This window comes from Melanostigma gelatinosum (genome assembly GCF_949748355.1).
Source record: "Melanostigma gelatinosum genome assembly, chromosome: 6".
Taxonomy (NCBI): domain Eukaryota; kingdom Metazoa; phylum Chordata; class Actinopteri; order Perciformes; family Zoarcidae; genus Melanostigma; species Melanostigma gelatinosum.
The window spans coordinates 3,851,510-3,869,000 of NC_136639.1; the positions used below are offsets into that span (position 1 = coordinate 3,851,510).

The 17,491-nt window shown below is 42.7% G+C and overlaps 3 protein-coding genes across 3 annotated transcripts; all 3 read left to right on the plus strand.

Moving 5' to 3' along the window:
• Nucleotides 1–2,587: 2,587 nt before the first annotated feature.
• On the plus strand, nucleotides 2,588–4,960 carry LOC306778825 (nuclear factor 7, brain-like). Its single transcript, XM_079270526.1, has one exon. It carries the CDS (start codon nucleotides 2,681–2,683, stop codon nucleotides 4,103–4,105), a length of 1,425 nt encoding a protein of 474 aa, XP_079126652.1. The 5' UTR covers nucleotides 2,588–2,680; the 3' UTR covers nucleotides 4,106–4,960.
• A 3,988-nt stretch (nucleotides 4,961–8,948) lies between these two features.
• Nucleotides 8,949–11,035, plus strand: LOC306778823 (nuclear factor 7, brain-like). The gene has a single exon (XM_079270524.1). The coding sequence runs from the start codon at nucleotides 8,995–8,997 to the stop codon at nucleotides 10,420–10,422; it is 1,428 nt and encodes a 475-aa protein (XP_079126650.1). The 5' UTR covers nucleotides 8,949–8,994; the 3' UTR covers nucleotides 10,423–11,035.
• A 1,282-nt stretch (nucleotides 11,036–12,317) lies between these two features.
• On the plus strand, nucleotides 12,318–17,211 carry grsf1 (G-rich RNA sequence binding factor 1). Its single transcript, XM_079270533.1, has 10 exons — nucleotides 12,318–12,695; nucleotides 13,179–13,323; nucleotides 13,710–13,865; nucleotides 14,064–14,198; nucleotides 14,489–14,627; nucleotides 14,743–14,873; nucleotides 15,452–15,537; nucleotides 15,631–15,766; nucleotides 16,683–16,737; nucleotides 17,032–17,211. The coding sequence occupies exons 1-10, from the start codon at nucleotides 12,483–12,485 to the stop codon at nucleotides 17,033–17,035; spliced, it is 1,200 nt and encodes a 399-aa protein (XP_079126659.1). The 5' UTR covers nucleotides 12,318–12,482; the 3' UTR covers nucleotides 17,036–17,211.
• The last annotated feature ends 280 nt before the right edge of the window (nucleotides 17,212–17,491 follow it).

Below are 17,491 nucleotides of genomic sequence, written 5' to 3' on the forward strand. Positions count from 1 at the left end.
GGAGGAAGTATTCAAATCCTGTACTTAAGTAAACGTAGTACTACTAATACCAACCACACTGTGAAAATACCCCCCCTACGGTTTACACCAAGCAGGTACATAGGCATAGGCAGTAATGATGTCACCTACAAAGCCCTTATTGGCCAGGCACCATATCTTAAGGAGAGTATTTGCAGGGTTACTTGTCGTTCCCAGGTTTCTAGTTAAGCGTTAGCTCACGTTTATAGGACTAGCTCAGGTTTATAGTTAGGGCTGGCTTTGCCCCGGACCAGGCCCTAGATATGCTGCTATAGGCCCAGACTGCCGGGGGACATAGGATACACTGAGCTCCTCTCTTCTCTTCTCTCTCTCTCTCTGTCTGTATAAATCCCTGTCCCAACAATGCACATTACTAACTTTGCTTCTTCCAATTATTATATACCGTTTATGGCCTTCCCAAGTGATCTTCACACCCCAGCTTTGGCTTCTGCAACTGTAGAAGCTGCAGTCCTTCATGTCTGCAGATATCTAGCTGCCAGTAATTACCTTCCTTTGCTGAGATCAGCCAGAACATGGCCCGGTTTCTCGATCTCAAGCGTTTTCGCGCTGCATTAACAACATCACAGTAGAAGTCCCACAGACTCACAAAGGGTCAAGCCTTCTAACTGAGGTGGCCCTGAGAGCTCAAGTCCTCAACTCCTCCTGTGAGGACTCAGCCGACTCCTCAGGTATAGACTCAGCCGGCTCCTCAGGTATAGACTCAGCCGGCTCCTCAGGTATAGACTCAGCCGGCTCCTCAGGTATAGACTCAGCCGGCTCCTCAGGTATAGACTCAGCCGGCTCCTCAGGTATAGACTCAGCCGGCTCCTCAGGTATAGACTCAGCCGACTCCTCAGGTATAGACTCAGCCGGCTCCTCAGGTATAGATTCAGCCGGCTCCTCAGGTATAGACTCAGCCGGCTCCTCAGGTATAGACTCAGCCGGCTCCTCAGGTATAGATTCAGCCGGCTCCTCAGGTATAGACTCAGCCGGCTCCTCAGGTATAGACTCAGCCGGCTCCTCAGGTATAGACTCAGCCGGCTCCTCAGGTATAGACTCAGCCGACTCCTCAGGTATAGACTCAGCCGACTCCTCAGGTATAGACTCAGCCGACTCCTCAGGTATAGACTCAGCCGGCTCCTCAGGTATAGACTCAGCCAGCTCCTCAGGTATAGATTCAGGCGACTGCTGGGTGGGACCTGATCTTGCGTCAACTTCTTTTTCTTTTTTGTGGTCCGGTTGACTCTTCTTCTCCTGGAACCAGCGCCTCCACGAATATTTTGGGCTGCAGGTCCCGTGGGCTTCTGTTTGATGAGAGCACGCAACACATTTGCTCCAATGACGGTGGTTTTCTCAAGACCCGACACAACCAGCATTGGCACATTGAGTTGTTGCTCTTCCAACGCGTCCATATTAAGGTTGGCTTGGATCCACCCGATTACACGCTCACGCGGGACATCAGCTGTAAATGGAACCCTTGCATATGACCCTGGGGAGTCGAGGTGTTGCAGCATGTGGTGCAGTCCCATACTGACTGCATCATCCACCGACCTGTTTGCACGGTAGGCAAACTGCAGGGGGTCCAGCAGGGGCCCCGTGATGTTCTTCAGATGGGTCAACACCAGTCTCTCAAAGGATTTCATGACCACAGACGTCAGGGCGACGGGCCTGTAGTCATTCAATCCTGTGATGGAGGATTTCTTGGGAACCGGGATGATCGTGGAGCATTTGAAGCAGGAGGGGACTTCACACAGCTGCAGTGATCTTATGAAAACAATATCAACTAATGCATGATGAAATAAAGAACTGATGTTCTTCTCAATAAGAGAGTGAATGAATGAATGAGAGAAAATGTTCCAGAAAGTAAAACACATTCAGGTTGAGAGACTTTAGAATCTATTTCATGATTGTTATTTGTGCATTAACTGAGACACAATGTTGAAAACTGATAGTCATATTAGTGAGTTTGGTCTCATGTTTTTAAAAATACCAACAAAAAACATTGCACATACATTTGGCTGCTTTGACTTGTGATAAACAGGAGAATATGAGATAAAGAAATCAAATTCAAACATCAGCTTTGATTCTTTAAGTGCAGGTTAAGAGTGAGATCTTTATTTAGTCCACCTGGATGAAATGAACACAGTCATGAAGAGATTTTATCACAACATGTTTCCTGTTACAGCGGCTGAAAAACAAAATATGCAGTAAAACTGGTTTAGTGTCAGTGAGCCTGTTGAAATGTTCAGTCCTCAACACAACTATCTTCTCCTTGTTTGTGGCATTTTATGATCAGTTCTGTTCTTTATTATGTGAAACAAAAAGAAGACTTTAGTTTTGGATTCAACTTTAAAACAAATGTTTTTGTAAGGATTTTGTATTTTTCTTAATCAAGAGTAAAATATTTACCTCAGAAAGACCTCATGACACCATCTGCTGGTGACTAAAGGACAGAACAGCATTTCCTCCTAGTAACTCACACTGTGACGAGAAAAGTGAAAGTGAAAGAAGATTGTGACATTGTTGATCAGAGCTGAGACGCCATTACAGGGCGTGAGATCTCTGCTGGAAAACACACGTTTGGAGTATTTGAACCAGTGAAGAGACGGAACAGTAACCTGGTGAGTCTTGTTGTTGAAAGATAATTTAGATACCAAGACAAATGGCTGAGAAGATAGTTCTTGTTGAAAGTTACCTGAACTGCCATGTTTGTTCAGAGACGTTCAGAGATCCTGTGTCTCTGAGCTGCAACCACAGCTTCTGTTCAAGCTGCCTGCAACTATTCTGGAAACAAGCTGAAAACAAAAACTGTCCCATTTGTAAAAGAAGATCCTCAAAAGACATTCCTGTGAACTTTGCACTGAAGGAACTGGCTGACTCGTTTGCTGAGAGACAGAAAACTGGATCACCTGAGACAGAAAAAGGAGAGAAGAAGGTGGAGGTGGTGTGTAGTAAACATGGAGAAGAGACTCAACAGTTCTGTGAGGATGAAGAGAGAGTTGTGTGTTCTGTCTGTGAGTTTTCTCTCCACCAGAGTCACAAGGTGGTTCCTATAGAACAAGCAGTCAGTGACCTGAAGGACCAGCTGAGATCTGACTTAGAGTCTCTGCAGGACAAGAGGCACAAACACAAACAAGTGAAGGAAACATACAATGAAATGATTGAACTCTCCAAGAAGCAGCTGTTGTCCACAGAGAGGCAGATCAGAGCAGAGTTCAACAAGCTCCACCAGGTCCTGAAAGAGGAAGAGGAGTCCAGACTGGCAGCTCTGAGGGAGGAAGAGGAGCAGAAGGGGAAGACTATCAGCAGAGAGATGAAGATGATTCAGGAGCAGATCTCCTCTCTGTCAGACAGCATCTCTGCTGTTGAAGAAGACCTGCAGAAACACAACGTGTCATTCCTCAGCAGTTATAAAGCCACTCAGACCAGAGCCAGAGTCCAGAGCTCACTGTCAGATCCACAGCTGGTCTCAGGAGCGCTGATAGATGTGGCCAAACACCTGGGCAACCTGTCCTTCAGAGTCTGGGAGAAGATGAAGGACAAGGTCCACTTCAGTCCTGTCATTCTGGACCCAAACACTGCAAACCGCTGTCTCTATCTGTCTGATGATCTGACCAGTGTGAGATATGGAGACACAAACCAGGAGCTTCCTCACAATCCAGAGAGATTCACTAAGCATGTCACTGTTCTGGGCTCTGAGGGCTTCAGCTCAGGGAAACACAGCTGGGAGGTGGAGGTGGGAGACCATCCTGAGTGGAATGTAGGTTTGGCTAAAGAGTCAGTTGACAGGAAGGGAAAGCGATTTGCTTCACCCAAATATGGAATCTGGTGTTTACTTCGTCGTGGTGGAAAATACGCTAATGGAGATGGTCAGACTGTCCGAGTGAAGAAGAGTCTCCAGAGGATCAGAGTCCAGCTGGACTATGACATGGGGGACGTGTCCTTCTACGACCCTGAAGACATGACTCACATCTACACTCACAGAGACACTTTCACTGAGAAACTCTTCCCATGGTTCAGTATTGGAAAGTCTGGTGATGGTAAAACTGCTGATATCAAAATGTGTGAAACTGATATTTCTCTGTGATGTTCAGACATGTTGGTGTTTGTTCAGACTTTACTCTGACTTCACTGTGAGTCAACACCTCATTGATAGAATCAATACAATCAACAGCTATGACAGAAAATATACATCTACTCAACACATGAGTTGCATTACATCATCAGGTGATAAACCTACAGGTTCAACTAAAGGATGATTTTAAATCACTTTTTCATGAAACTGGTTTTCATCATCTTGTGTTGAATCAGAACACAATGTAACATTTAGTGAATCCACTGAACCAAACACTTTGTTTCCAGTTGTGTGTTTCTTTAACTTTGATCTTCATCAGACATCAGTTTTACTTTATTAGATTTCTGGATCTTCTGTTGAGTTATTTCAGCTTTGATGTTATAATTTCAGTGTTTTACACTTTACACTCAGAGTCTCAGAGGTTCAGTGAATCAAAACACATTCTGACTCTGATTGATGATCTTTTATGATTGAAATTGTTTTTCTTAACTGTCTCTACTGTCGTTAACTACTCAACACATAAATCATTGTTTTAATCTGAAATTCATTTTTGGAAGTTAATAAATTAAAGATGTAAGGATCTGTAGTTGTGCATAAATGTGTTAAAAATAAAAACGTTTAAGAGAAAAGCTGTTAATTCAGATTATAAACATTGAGTTTTTTGACATTTTACATGTTTTGTTGAGTTATTTTAGTTTTGGATACTTTGTTATGTTTGTTGTAAACATCTGTTTTAATTGTTTTTCATGTTTAGAAGAGATAAAGAGTGTAAATATAAAGTCTAAAATATATACAATTATAAATCAGGTGAACAGTATGGATCATAATAATATAAATGGGTTTTGATTCAGTCTGTAATTCTTTCAAAGCTTCTTCATTCTGTTTTTGATGATTTTTGTAGTTTTTACATGATCAGTAACATGAACGATGAATTAAAATGTTTGTGATCAACATAAAGGAACTTCAGTTTAAATGTCTTGTTTCATTGAATCAACTATATCTTTATGAATGTACATCAGATGGATGCTGCTTCATGACGTGTAACTAAATCACCAACAGGTTTTATTCACAATGTTCTGTATGAAGTTGTTTCAAGTTTCTTTTCAAACATCTGTGAAATATTCATGTGACAAATTACAAAGAATACAAATAATGAAAAACAATTCTACAACCAGATCATAACAAAAGACAATATTTCATCTTAAAACGTTAAATCTACATTTTACATTTTCAAATCAACAGATTCCTCAGTGAAACTCTTTCAACGTCAACATTCATGGACAGTCCAGCCGAATGAAGTTAGATCTTCTGTTGTAAAGTCACGTGACTCGTTAAGGACTGCACACAAAGACAGCTGAATGGAGCTCATACCTCCCTGATGAAGGCTCAGTAGCTGTAAACATGTGAGCAATAAAGAGTTGTGCAACTTGTTTCATGTTGATGGAGTTGTATTGATCCTCTCACTGGTCTGCACCTCACTGTGTGTGTGTTCTCAACATTAGAAACAGTCAGAAATCACATTTAAAAAGACGGTTCAACTTTACCCTCCTACAACTTCACTGCTTCATCATCAACTCTAAGAAAGGAAGTTTCAACAAATAATACTTTCCAACAATCTCCTCGAGGAACGAGTCGCTTTTAGACTTTGTGTTTGTTCAAAACTCAAAGAAGCAGAATGATTGTGGTTGTTGATCGTCTTTGTCATGTGAAGTTGTAACAGTGTGTTGATGCTCACGTCTGTTATAGAAGCCTCACTGAAGAGAGGGAGCACTGAGGGTTGGACACACACAACACACTGTTTAAGAAACGCTTTCACTCTTACATTTCATTCATTCTGTCACCTGCTGAATGCACTTCTCAGGGACAACACGCTCACATGTGCTCAATGTCATCAACATGATAGAATGTGCAGCATGTGCACAGGATGTGACGGCACGGACACATTCTACTTCCTGTAAACGTCACAAGATGGAGACAAAGTCCATGTTGTTCTTTGCTGCACAGGTTGATCAATAGCAGCACCTCTTAGCACTTTCTGATGGATTCTTCTTTTCACACAGATCCTTCACAGAAACCCCGTTGTGTTTGTCTGACGTCCTGTTTGTCCAGAGTAGCTCACAAATCCAGAGTGGAATAGAAGTAAAGCAGCAGCACCACTGGTGCAACTGATGGTATTGGATGCTTTTTTTAAATAATCTCAAATATATATATATATCAAAACTACCTCCAAGTCAAAGCAGTTTGATGCCATTTGTTGTACAAATGCTAATGTACCTTTAGTAAACTGCACTTAAAGTAGCACCATGACAGACAGTCTTTCAGTTTTCAATGAAAGCGAACCTCTTCCCTCTCTCCTCTCCTCAGTTCTCTGAACATGTCGACATACTTGCACCCTGCACCCGGCGTGGAGGGCAGAACGGTGGCTCTGGGCATCAAGGGCACACATCTCTACCTGTGTACGCATACATGGAATTCGTCTCCGGTTTCCACTTCGCTCTCAATGTACACACACTGTTTTACAATAAACAAGAGAAAATATATAAAGAATAAAAAAGGGCAGCAAAAAAGTAGAACAGATGTAAGTATAAACATTTAACGGATATATACAATATAAATATATATCCCAAAAAAAAGTGTGTGTATCTATATATATATATATATAGATACACACATGTGAACATGAACCTATAAACAATGGCGATGGAATTGAGGTGATAGTGCAAGTGGTGGTAATAGTGCAGACAGAGGTATTAGTGCAGTATGACTTATTAATTGTTCATCAGAGTGACGGCCAGTGGAAAGAAGCTGTTCCTGTGTCTGGTGGTCTTGGCGTACAGAGCCCTGTAGCGCCTCTCAGAGGGGAGGAGTTGAACAGCTTGTGTCCAGGGTGTGAGGGGTCTGCAGTGATCTTTCCAGCCCGCTTCCTGACTCTGGAGGTGAACAAGTCCAGGATGGAGGGCAGGCTGGAACCAATGATCCTCTCTGCAGACCTAACAATCCGTTGCAGTCTGTTTCTGTCCTGCTTGGTGGCCGATCCAAACCACACAGTGATGGAAGAACAGAGAACAGACTGGATGATGGCTGAGTAAAACAGGATCAGCAGCTCCTGAGGCAGGTTCAACTTCCTGAGCTGGCGCAGGAAGTACAACCTCTGCTGGGCCTTTTTCTGATGGTGTTGATGTTCGGGCCCACTTCAGGTCCTTGTGGATCCCAGAAACCTGAAGGTCTCCACAGCAGACACCGTGCTGTTAAGTATGGTGGGGGGGGGGGGGGACAGTGTCGGGGGGCTCCTCCTGAAGTCCACTGTCATCTCCACAGTTTTGAGCCTGTTCAGCTCCAGGTTGTTCTGACCACACCAGAGGACCAGCTGTTCAACCTCCCGCCTGTACGCAGACTCGTCACCATCCCTGATGAGGCCGATGACCGTTGTGTCGTCTGCGAACTTCAGGAGTTTAACAGACGGGTCCTCTGAGGTGCAGTCGTTGGTGTAGAGGGAGAAGAGCAGTGGGGAGAGCACACATCCCTGGGGGGCGCCAGTGCTGATAGTCCGGGTGCTGGATGTGATTCTTCCCAGCCTCACCTGCTGCGTCCTGTCAGTCAGGAAGTGTGTGATCCACTGACAGGTGGAGGCTGCACAGTGAGCTGGGAGAGTTTGGGTTGGAGTGTTGCTGGGATGATGGTGTTGAACGCTGAGCTGAAGTCCACTAACAGAACCCTTGCATATGTCCCTGGGGAGTCGAGGTGTTGCAGCATGTGGTGCAGTCCCATACTGACTGCATCATCCACCGACCTGTTTGCACGGTAGGCAAACTGCAGGGGGTCCAGCAGGGGCCCCGTGATGTTCTTCAGATGGGTCAACACCAGTCTCTCAAAGGATTTCATGACCACAGACGTCAGGGCGACGGGCCTGTAGTCATTCAATCCTGTGATGGAGGATTTCTTGGGAACCGGGATGATCGTGGAGCGTTTGAAGCAGGAGGGGACTTCACACAGCTGCAGTGATCTTATGAAAACAATATCAACTAATGCATGATGAAATAAAGAATTGATGTTCTTCTCAATAAGAGAGTGAATGAATGAATGAGAGAAAATGTTCCAGAAAGTAAAACACATTCAGGTTGAGAGACTTTAGAATCTATTTCATGATTGTTATTTGTGCATTAACTGAGACACAATGTTGAAAACTGATAGTCATATTAGTGAGTTTGGTCTCATGTTTTTAAAAATACCAACAAAAAACATTGCACATACATTTGGTTGCTTTGACTTGTGATAAACAGGAGAATATGAGATAAAGAAATCAAATTCAAACATCAGCTTTGATTCTTTAAGTGCAGGTTAAGAGTGAGATCTTTATTTGGTCCACCTGGATGAAATGAACACAGTCATGAAGAGATTTTATCACAACATGTTTCCTGTTACAGCGGCTGAAAAGTATAATATGCAGTAAAACTGGTTTAGTGTCAGTGAGCCTGTTGAAATGTTCAGTCCTCAACACAACAATCTTCTCCTTGTTTGTGCTATTTTATAATCAGTTCTGTTCTTTATTATGTGAAACAAAAAGGAGACTTTAGTTTTGGATTCAACTTTAAAACAAATGCTTTTGTAAGGATTTTATATTTTTCTTAATCAAGAGTAAAATATTTACCTCAGAAAGACCTCATGACACCATCTGCTGGTGACTAAAGGACAGAACAGCATTTCCTCCTAGTAACTCACACTGTGACGAGAAAAGTGAAACAGAAAGAAGATTGTGACATTGTTGAACAGAGCTGAGACGCCATTACAGGGCGTGAGATCTCTGCTGGAAAACACACGTTTGGAGTATTTGAACCAGTGAAGAGACGGAACAGTAACCTGGTGAGTCTTGTTGTTGAAAGATAATTTAGATACCAAGACAAATGGCTGAGAAGATAGTTCTTGTTGAAAGTTACCTGAACTGCCATGTTTGTTCAGAGACGTTCAGAGATCCTGTGTCTCTGAGCTGCAACCACAGCTTCTGTTCGAGCTGCCTGCAACTATTCTGGAAACAAGCTGAAAACAAAAACTGTCCCATTTGTAAAAGAAGATCCTCAAAAGACATTCCTTGGGTGAACTTTCCACTGAAGGAACTGGCTGACTCGTTTGCTGAGAGACAGAAAACTGGATCACCTGAGACAGAAAAAGGAGAGAAGAAGGTGGAGGTGGTGTGTAGTAAACATGGAGAAGAGACTCAACTGTTCTGTGAGGATGAAGAGAGAGTTGTGAGTCTTGTCTGTGAGTTTTCTCTCCACCACAGTCACAAGTTGGTTCCTATAGAACAAGCAGTCAGTGACCTGAAGGACCAGCTGAGATCTGACTTAGAGTCTCTGCAGGACAAGAGGCACAAACACAAACAAGTGGAGGAAACATACAATGAAATGATTCAACACTCCAAGAAGCAGCTGTTGTCCACAGAGAGGCAGATCAGAGCAGAGTTCAACAAGCTCCACCAGGTCCTGAAAGAGGAAGAGGAGTCCAGACTGGCAGCTGTGAGGGAGGAAGAGGAGCAGAAGGGGAAGACTATCAGCAGAGAGATGAAGATGATTCAGGAGCAGATCTCCTCTCTGTCAGACAGCATCTCTGCTGTTGAAGAAGACCTGCAGAAACACAACGTGTCATTCCTCAGCAGTTATAAAGCCACTCAGACCAGAGCCAGAGTCCAGAGCTCACTGTCAGATCCACAGCTGGTCTCAGGAGCGCTGATAGATGTGGCCAAACACCTGGGCAACCTGTCCTTCAGAGTCTGGGAGAAGATGAAGGACAAGGTCCACTTCAGTCCTGTCATTCTGGACCCAAACACTGCACACCGCAGGCTCTATCTGTCTGATGATCTGACCAGTGTGAGACGTGGAGACACAAACCAGAAGCTTCCTCACAATCCAGAGAGAAACACTAACTATGCCACTGTTCTGGGCTCTGAGGGCTTCAGCTCAGGGAAACACAGCTGGGAGGTGGAGGTGGGAGACCATCCTGTCTGGGTTGTAGGTTTGGTTAAAGAGTCAGTTGACAGGAAGGGAAATCGATTTGCTTCACCAGAATATGGAGTCTGGTGTTTAACTCATCGTAGTGGACAATACATTGATGGATCTGGTCAGACTGTCAGAGTGAAGAAGAGTCTCCAGAGGATCAGAGTCCAGCTGGACTATGACATGGGGGACGTGTCCTTCTACGACCCTGAAGACATGACTCACATCTGCACTCTCAGAGACACTTTCACTGAGAAACTCTTCCCATTTTTCAGTGTTGGAGAGTCTGGTGATGCTAAAACTGCTGATATCAAAATGTGTGAAACTGATATTTCTCTGTGATGTTCAGACATGTTGGTGTTTGTTCAGACTTTACTCTGACTTCACTGTGAGTCAACATCTCATTGATAGAATCAATACAATCAACAGCTATGACAGAAAATATACATCTACTCAACACATGAGTTGCATTACATCATCAGGTGATAAACCTACAGGTTCAACTAAAGGATGATTTTAAATCACTTTTTCATGAAACTGGTTTTCATCATCTTGTGTTGAATCAGAACACAATGTAACATTTAGTGAATCCACTGAACCAAACACTTTGTTTCCAGTTGTGTGTTTCTTTAACTTTGATCTTCATCAGACATCAGTTTTACTTTATTAGATTTCTGGATCTTCTGTTGAGTTATTTCAGCTTTGATGTTATAATTTCAGTGTTTTACACTTTACACTCAGAGTCTCAGAGGTTCAGTGAATCAAAACACATTCTGACTCTGATTGATTATCTTTTATGATTGAAATTGTTTTTTTTAACTGTCTCTACTGTCGTTAACTACTCAACACAGAAATCATTGTTTTAATCTGAAATTCATTTTTGGAAGTTAATAAATTAAAGATGTAAGGATCTGTAGTTGTGCAAAAATGTGTTAAAAATAAAAACTTTTAAGAGAAAAGCTGTTAATTCAGATTATAAACATTGTGTTTTTTGACATTTTATATTTTTCTGTTGAGTTATTTTAGTTTTGGATACTTTGTTATATTTGTTGGAAACATCTGTTTTAATTGTTTTTCATGTTTAGAAGAGATAAAGAGTGTAAATATAAAGTCTAAAATATATACAATTACAAAATCAGGTGAACAGTATGGATCATAATAATATAAATGGGTTTTGATTCAGTCTGTAATTCTTTCAATGCTTCTTCATTCTGTTTTTGATGGTTTTTGTAGTTTTTACATGATCAGTAACATGAACGATGAATTAAAATGTTTGTGATCAACATAAAGGAACTTCAGTTTAAAACGTCTTGTTTCATTGAATCAACTATATCTTTATGAATGTACATCAGATGGATGCTGCTTCATGACGTGTAACTAAATCACCAACAGGTTTTAGTCACAATGTTCTGTATGAAGTTGTTTCAAGTTTATATATATATATATATATATATATATATATATATATATATATATATATATATATATATATATATATATATATATATATATGTATATATGTATGTATGTATGTATGTATATATGTATGTATGTATGTATGTATATGTATATATATGTGTATATATATGTATATATATATATATATATATATCGACCGTTAAAACACTTCGTGGAAGGCTGTTCTCGTGCTTCCTCGCTCATGTCTCCTCGGAGATCCCTCCTCGATCCTCGATCCTGGCTCCTCCGAACAGTAATAAGAGCTTTGGGACGGCCGTCAATATGGTGCAGCAGAACAACTTCCGGTTCAAGCGAGGAGCGAGGAAATGACAAATAAAAGACTTGGGATGTGCCCTGAGAAGCATGAGAAAATGTCAAGTTAATTAGTGACAATACCACTTCCTGAAGACCTACTTTAAATATCTTATATACGGTCTATGATTTAAATACGAATCATAATTAACTCGCAGATTAGACATTTTTCAAATAAGAAATGTGTGTTGGGGGGGGGGGGGGGGGGTTACATGTCTTCTAAACACGTCACATATATTTAACAATTGTTTTACATAGAGTGTAAAACAAACAAAAGTGTGTGTTTATGACATGCATACTTAATAAAATACATACATACTTCATACAAAACTATGAGCTCTGCAAGGTGATCAAAATGTGAATATATCTTTGATATTTGCATTTTTCGGGTTTTGTTGTGAAAGGTCAACCGGAAATACAAAGCGTTTAGTCGTTAGCGTGTTAGAACTCTCGAGCTCTGCCCTTGACTGACCCACGTGAGCCAGTCTAGCTTCCTATAGCTCCATGCTAAGCCGGTAGCTTAACCAACGAGCTAAATCAAGAGAGAAACAGACTTAAAACTACTTGTTTGATCTCCTTATTTCACGCTAAAAGACCGGACCTGACACTAGGCTAGGCTAGGCTAGGCTAACATGTCGCGCAACAGTAAATCTCTGTTGTCGCTACTGCAGCGGTGTGTCGCAGTTAGACAAGTAACTTTACAGACAGGTATCAAAACAAGATGCAGCAGCGTGTTCTCGGGCAGGTGCGTGTTCACTCTGCAGCCGACATGGACACCAACTACCCGGGCAGTCTGTCAGCTGCAGTCCGCAGTGAGAAGTAGCCAGTACCGCTTCTGTACCAAGGTTAGTGACTGATTATTACTGTTGTTTTACTACGAATTGTAGTCAAGATATTTCAATTCTACTACATTTATCTGATAGCTTTAGTTTACTTTGCAGATTCAGATTAGGAATACAACATCAAAACTACCCAGCAGTACATAGTTATTAAAATAGTCCCACTTGTACCAGCTGCAACATTTAACTGATGTAAACAGTAATGCATCACTACTTGTACTAAACGATCTGAATGCTTCTTCCACCTCTGGCAATACTGACAAACTAGTACAGAGATGATTATCAACAGCAGTACACAGTATGAGCGTCACAATATACTCAAAAGTGAAGTAGTCATGATGTAGAATAGACCGATTTCAGATGAATATATATTGGATTATAATTAGAGATGCATTGATGTTTTAATGTTGAGGCTTGTAAAAGTGGAGCAACAAAATGTAGAACAACACTGTTACACACACAACACATATTTATATTGACGTCTTTCAGGCAGGAGCACCTTGTGAGGACGACTACCCGCCGCTGCCGGTCTACCCGACTGATCCAGAACCGGAGAAGAAGGAGGTGTACATCATGCAGGTGAAGGGTCTCCCCTGGTCCTGCTCGGCTCAGGACCTCCTGCAGTTCTTCTCAGGTGAGAGTTTTGATTTGGGAGAAGCGTCACACCTTCAGTTATATTTGCTTCTGACAGATGCATCAGTGTGTAAGCACTTCATTAGCTCTATGTCTTTTCACAGTTGAAGTTTGTGTTTTTATTCTGTTCACTGAAGTTATTATGTTATATTGGACAGTAAAGATAATTTACCAGCTATCAAAACCTTCCTCAGTATATACTGTATCTTTGTCATCACTCTTTAATAACTAAATCAACGCCACTAATTCTGTTTATTGTACTATGAAATTGTTGTTTGCAGTGCTGATTGTCCAACATAAAAACAATTAGATGTGTGTTAACAGTTAAACATTAAGATTATGGAGAAAAAAATACATATTGTCTTCCGTATTGCTGCTGTATTCCAGAGTGCAGGATACGTGACGGGGTGAAGGGGATCCATCTCACCGTGGACCGGGTGGGGAGGCCGTCGGGACAAGCCTTCATCGAGATGGAGCACGAGGAGGACGTCAGCAAAGCTCTGGAGAAGCACCGGCAGTACCTCGGCCCGCGATACGTGGAAGGTTTGAGTCTTTGTTCTCCGAGCTGGTCGAAATACAGACGCAGGGAAATCACAAGTGTAAATGATCAAATGAATGGTTATTAAGCTGCTTCAGGGTCCTGGGGGCTTACTGTGACACTTGAACAGAGCCATTGTTCACCAAATATTGCACTGTAAATACAACAACATATACAAACGGATGCTCTGTGTGTTTCTGCAGTGTACGAAGTGACGAACAGCGACGCGGAAACCATCCTGAAGAAAGCCGTGCAGGCTCCAGCTGAGAGCAGCGTGGTGCGTCTCAGAGGTCTCCCCTTCTCCTGCAACGAGGACGACGTCAGACAGTTTTTCTCGGGTAAACTTCTCCCCAACTTCGTCGTACCCCGTGGCAATGTTTGTTTTTATTCCTTGTAAAATGAAATGACTTTGTTTTTGATAACCAAACGCACACCTCCAATCAAAATGAACAAAGTCCGAAGTAGATTCACATGACTGGAGAGATTATTTGGTCGCCCCAAAGTATTTCAATGAATATACATGGATACATGGAGTTCTTTAAAAATATTTTACCAAAAGAGAAGATACAGGATTAAAGACTTTGTTTAATGACAAAAATGAGATTCAGTATCTGTTCGTGCGTCTCAGGTTTGGACATCATGGAGAATGGGATCACCATCGTCACCGACCGCAAAGGAAGAAACTCTGGAGAGGCCTTTGTGCAGTTTTCCTTCCAAGACGCAGCTGACAAAGCTCTGCAGAGAGACAGAGATGTCATCGGAAACAGGTGGGACGCTGCTCACGCTCCCATTGAGGCCCGTACCAATGTTTCGCTCATCTCTTGAGGAACACAAGTCTTTGATTCGTCTCTTCACGAGCATCTGTGCTGCTTGTATTTGCAGATACATCGAGGTGTTTCCCAGCAGAAGGGAGCAGATTTATTCAAGCTGGATGCAGAAGACGAGTTCAGCTTCTCCTCACGCCGGCCCTCAGTCAGCAAACAGGACTGCCTTTGCCTCGCAGAACAAAACTGGTGAGGTTGTATTGACTTATTAGCTCCTCCCTCCTAAAAGGACGAGGGGTTAAAATGTAAAATGAAAAAAGAACCTGGGTGAAAATCTGGCTTTTACATAATAATTTGAAGCTCAAACACTGTTGTTCAACGGTGTACTTTGGTGCATAATGTGATACTTATATCTGGATCCGTAATTCGATTCAATGGTCCAATATCATCATCTTCAAGATGCGCCTTTATTTTGAAATTCCCATTGCTCGTCTGCGTCACCACTTCCTACAGAGCTCAGGAATACAATAGTCAGATCATATTTTAGTTGCTTGTTGTGAGTCGGTAGTATAAATGTCACTGATGGTGTTAAATGGGAACAATTGGGCTGAATTGAATCAAAACGTACTGTGGCAGACTTTGAGATGTCAGCAAATATCGTATCATTGTCCAAAGAAACAATTTAATATTGTGTCGTAGTGAAACTTGTGATCAGAGTTATTTTCAGTGAAAGTAGACTGTGTTAAAGTGGGGAGATATTTTAAAGACAAATTAGTTGATTTATTTGTTGTTGACCTGGATGTGAACTGACTCGTGTACTCCACCAGGATCTGCTCAGAGCTCGGCTCTGCTGCGCCACTACATCCACATGAGAGGACTTCCCTTCCAGGCGTCCGGAGAAGACATTGTCAAGGTAAAAAATAAAGAGAGGCTGGTTGCGTTTGTTGCATTAGAGGTCACTTTGCACGTGGTTTTTATAAGGTATGTGTTTGTTTTCCTCTTGCAGTTCTTCTCTCCTCTTGGTGTGTCTAAGATCCTGATTGAATGCGGTTCTGAAGGGAGGCCGAGCGGAGAGGCCGAAGTTTACTTCAGCTGCCACCAGGACGCCTTGACCGCCATGTCCAGAGACAGGATGCACATAGGTGAGACGGGATGCACGTAGGTGAGACGGGATGCACGTAGGTGAGACGGGATGCACGTAGGTGAGACGGGATGCACGTAGGTGAGACGGGATGCACGTAGGTGAGACGGGGTGCACGTAGGTGAGACGGGATGCACGTAGGTGAGACGGGATGCACGTAGGTGAGACGGGAGACGGGATGCACGTATGTGAGACGGGATGCACGTATGTGAGACGGGATGTACGTAGGTGAGACGGGAGACGGGATGCACGTATGTGAGACGGGATATACGTAGGTGAGACGGGGTGCACGTAGGTGAGACGGGAGATGGGATGCACGTAGGTGAGACGGGATGCACGTATGTGAGACGGGAGACGGGATGCACGTATGTGAGACGGGATGCACGTATGTGAGACGGGATGCACGTATGTGAGACGCGATGCACGTATGTGAGACGGGATATACGTAGGTGAGACGGGGGTGCACGTAGGTGAGACGGGAGACGGGATGCACGTAGGTGAGACGGGAGACGGGATGCACGTATGTGAGACGGGATGCACGTATGTGAGACGGGATGTACGTAGGTGAGACGGGAGACGGGATGCACGTATGTGAGACGGGATATACGTAGGTGAGACGGGGTGCACGTAGGTGAGACGGGAGATGGGATGCACGTAGGTGAGACGGGATGCACGTATGTGAGACGGGAGACGGGATGCACGTATGTGAGACGGGAGACGGGATGCACGTATGCGAGACGGGACGCACGTATGTGAGACGGGAGACAGGATGCACGTATGTGAGACGGGAGACGGGACGCACGTATGTGAGACGGGACGCACGTAGGTGAGACGGGGATGTGTATACAGGGGCGTATAAATGATTTTTGATTGAATGCTGTTGATTTAAACATATGAACCTTCTCTGATTTCTTCAGGAGAAAGATACATCGAGTTATTCCTGAACTCTGACCCAGAATCTGACGGAAGGAGGTGAGAAAGCTGGAAATACTCAATTTCTGTACTTCTTATTCACATGTTTAAGCAGGTTTCAAAGGAGACATAATTGTACATTTCTTAAAGACTGTTCGGTTTACTGAGCTGGTTTCCTCTTAGATGTAACACAGAAGATATAATTGGGAATTTCCAGCTTTTTATGGAACAAAGAAAGACGCTGCAGTCTCTCTGTGCTGCTTCCCTTTTGTAAAAAGAGATTTTGATGTACTTTCATGTGATTTTACCGTTGCTGTTCCCTTTTAACTCCAGATGTTTTATTTTCTCTTGCAGGTGAACACATACGCAGGACGATTGTATTCATTTTCAAGCCTGACTTGGACATCGAACAATAAACATACTTCATCGTCTCTGTCCAACAAGAGGGAGTTCCTTACAGGCGGAGGTCGACGTAAACAACGTACAATGAAGAGTATTCCACTGAGTTACTGTAGTGAAGGTGACAAACATTAAAATATGGAACAAAATGCTGTTTACTCGTTTGTTTCGACACCCACGAAGAGAGAAATCATCAGATAATGTGAAGCTGAGCCATGACATTACGTCTTATTTTGAGAGATTTTTCAAAACATTTATTAATTATTTCCACATATCAGTCTCTGAGGATTTAGTTATTCTAGAAATGTTTGTAAAATATATTAATCTGTAAATCAAAAGAGCAGTTTTGGAAAATGGTTGAATGTCGTTAATTCTATTTCTCATAATCAACCTACATTCAAATGTGCATATAGCC

Bases quoted from the DNA above. Each gene is read 5' to 3' on its own strand.
- LOC306778825 (XM_079270526.1), top strand. From the start codon at position 2,681: ATGGCTGAGAAGATAGTTCTTGTTGAAAGTTACCTGAACTGCCATGTT.
- LOC306778823 (XM_079270524.1), top strand. From the start codon at position 8,995: ATGGCTGAGAAGATAGTTCTTGTTGAAAGTTACCTGAACTGCCATGTT.
- grsf1 (XM_079270533.1), top strand. From the start codon at position 12,483: ATGTCGCGCAACAGTAAATCTCTGTTGTCGCTACTGCAGCGGTGTGTC. The intron at 13,866-14,063 runs GTTTGAGTCTTT...GTGTTTCTGCAG, and splicing joins CGGCCCGCGATACGTGGAAG to TGTACGAAGTGACGAACAGC. The intron at 14,874-15,451 runs GTGAGGTTGTAT...GTACTCCACCAG, and splicing joins TGCCTCGCAGAACAAAACTG to GATCTGCTCAGAGCTCGGCT.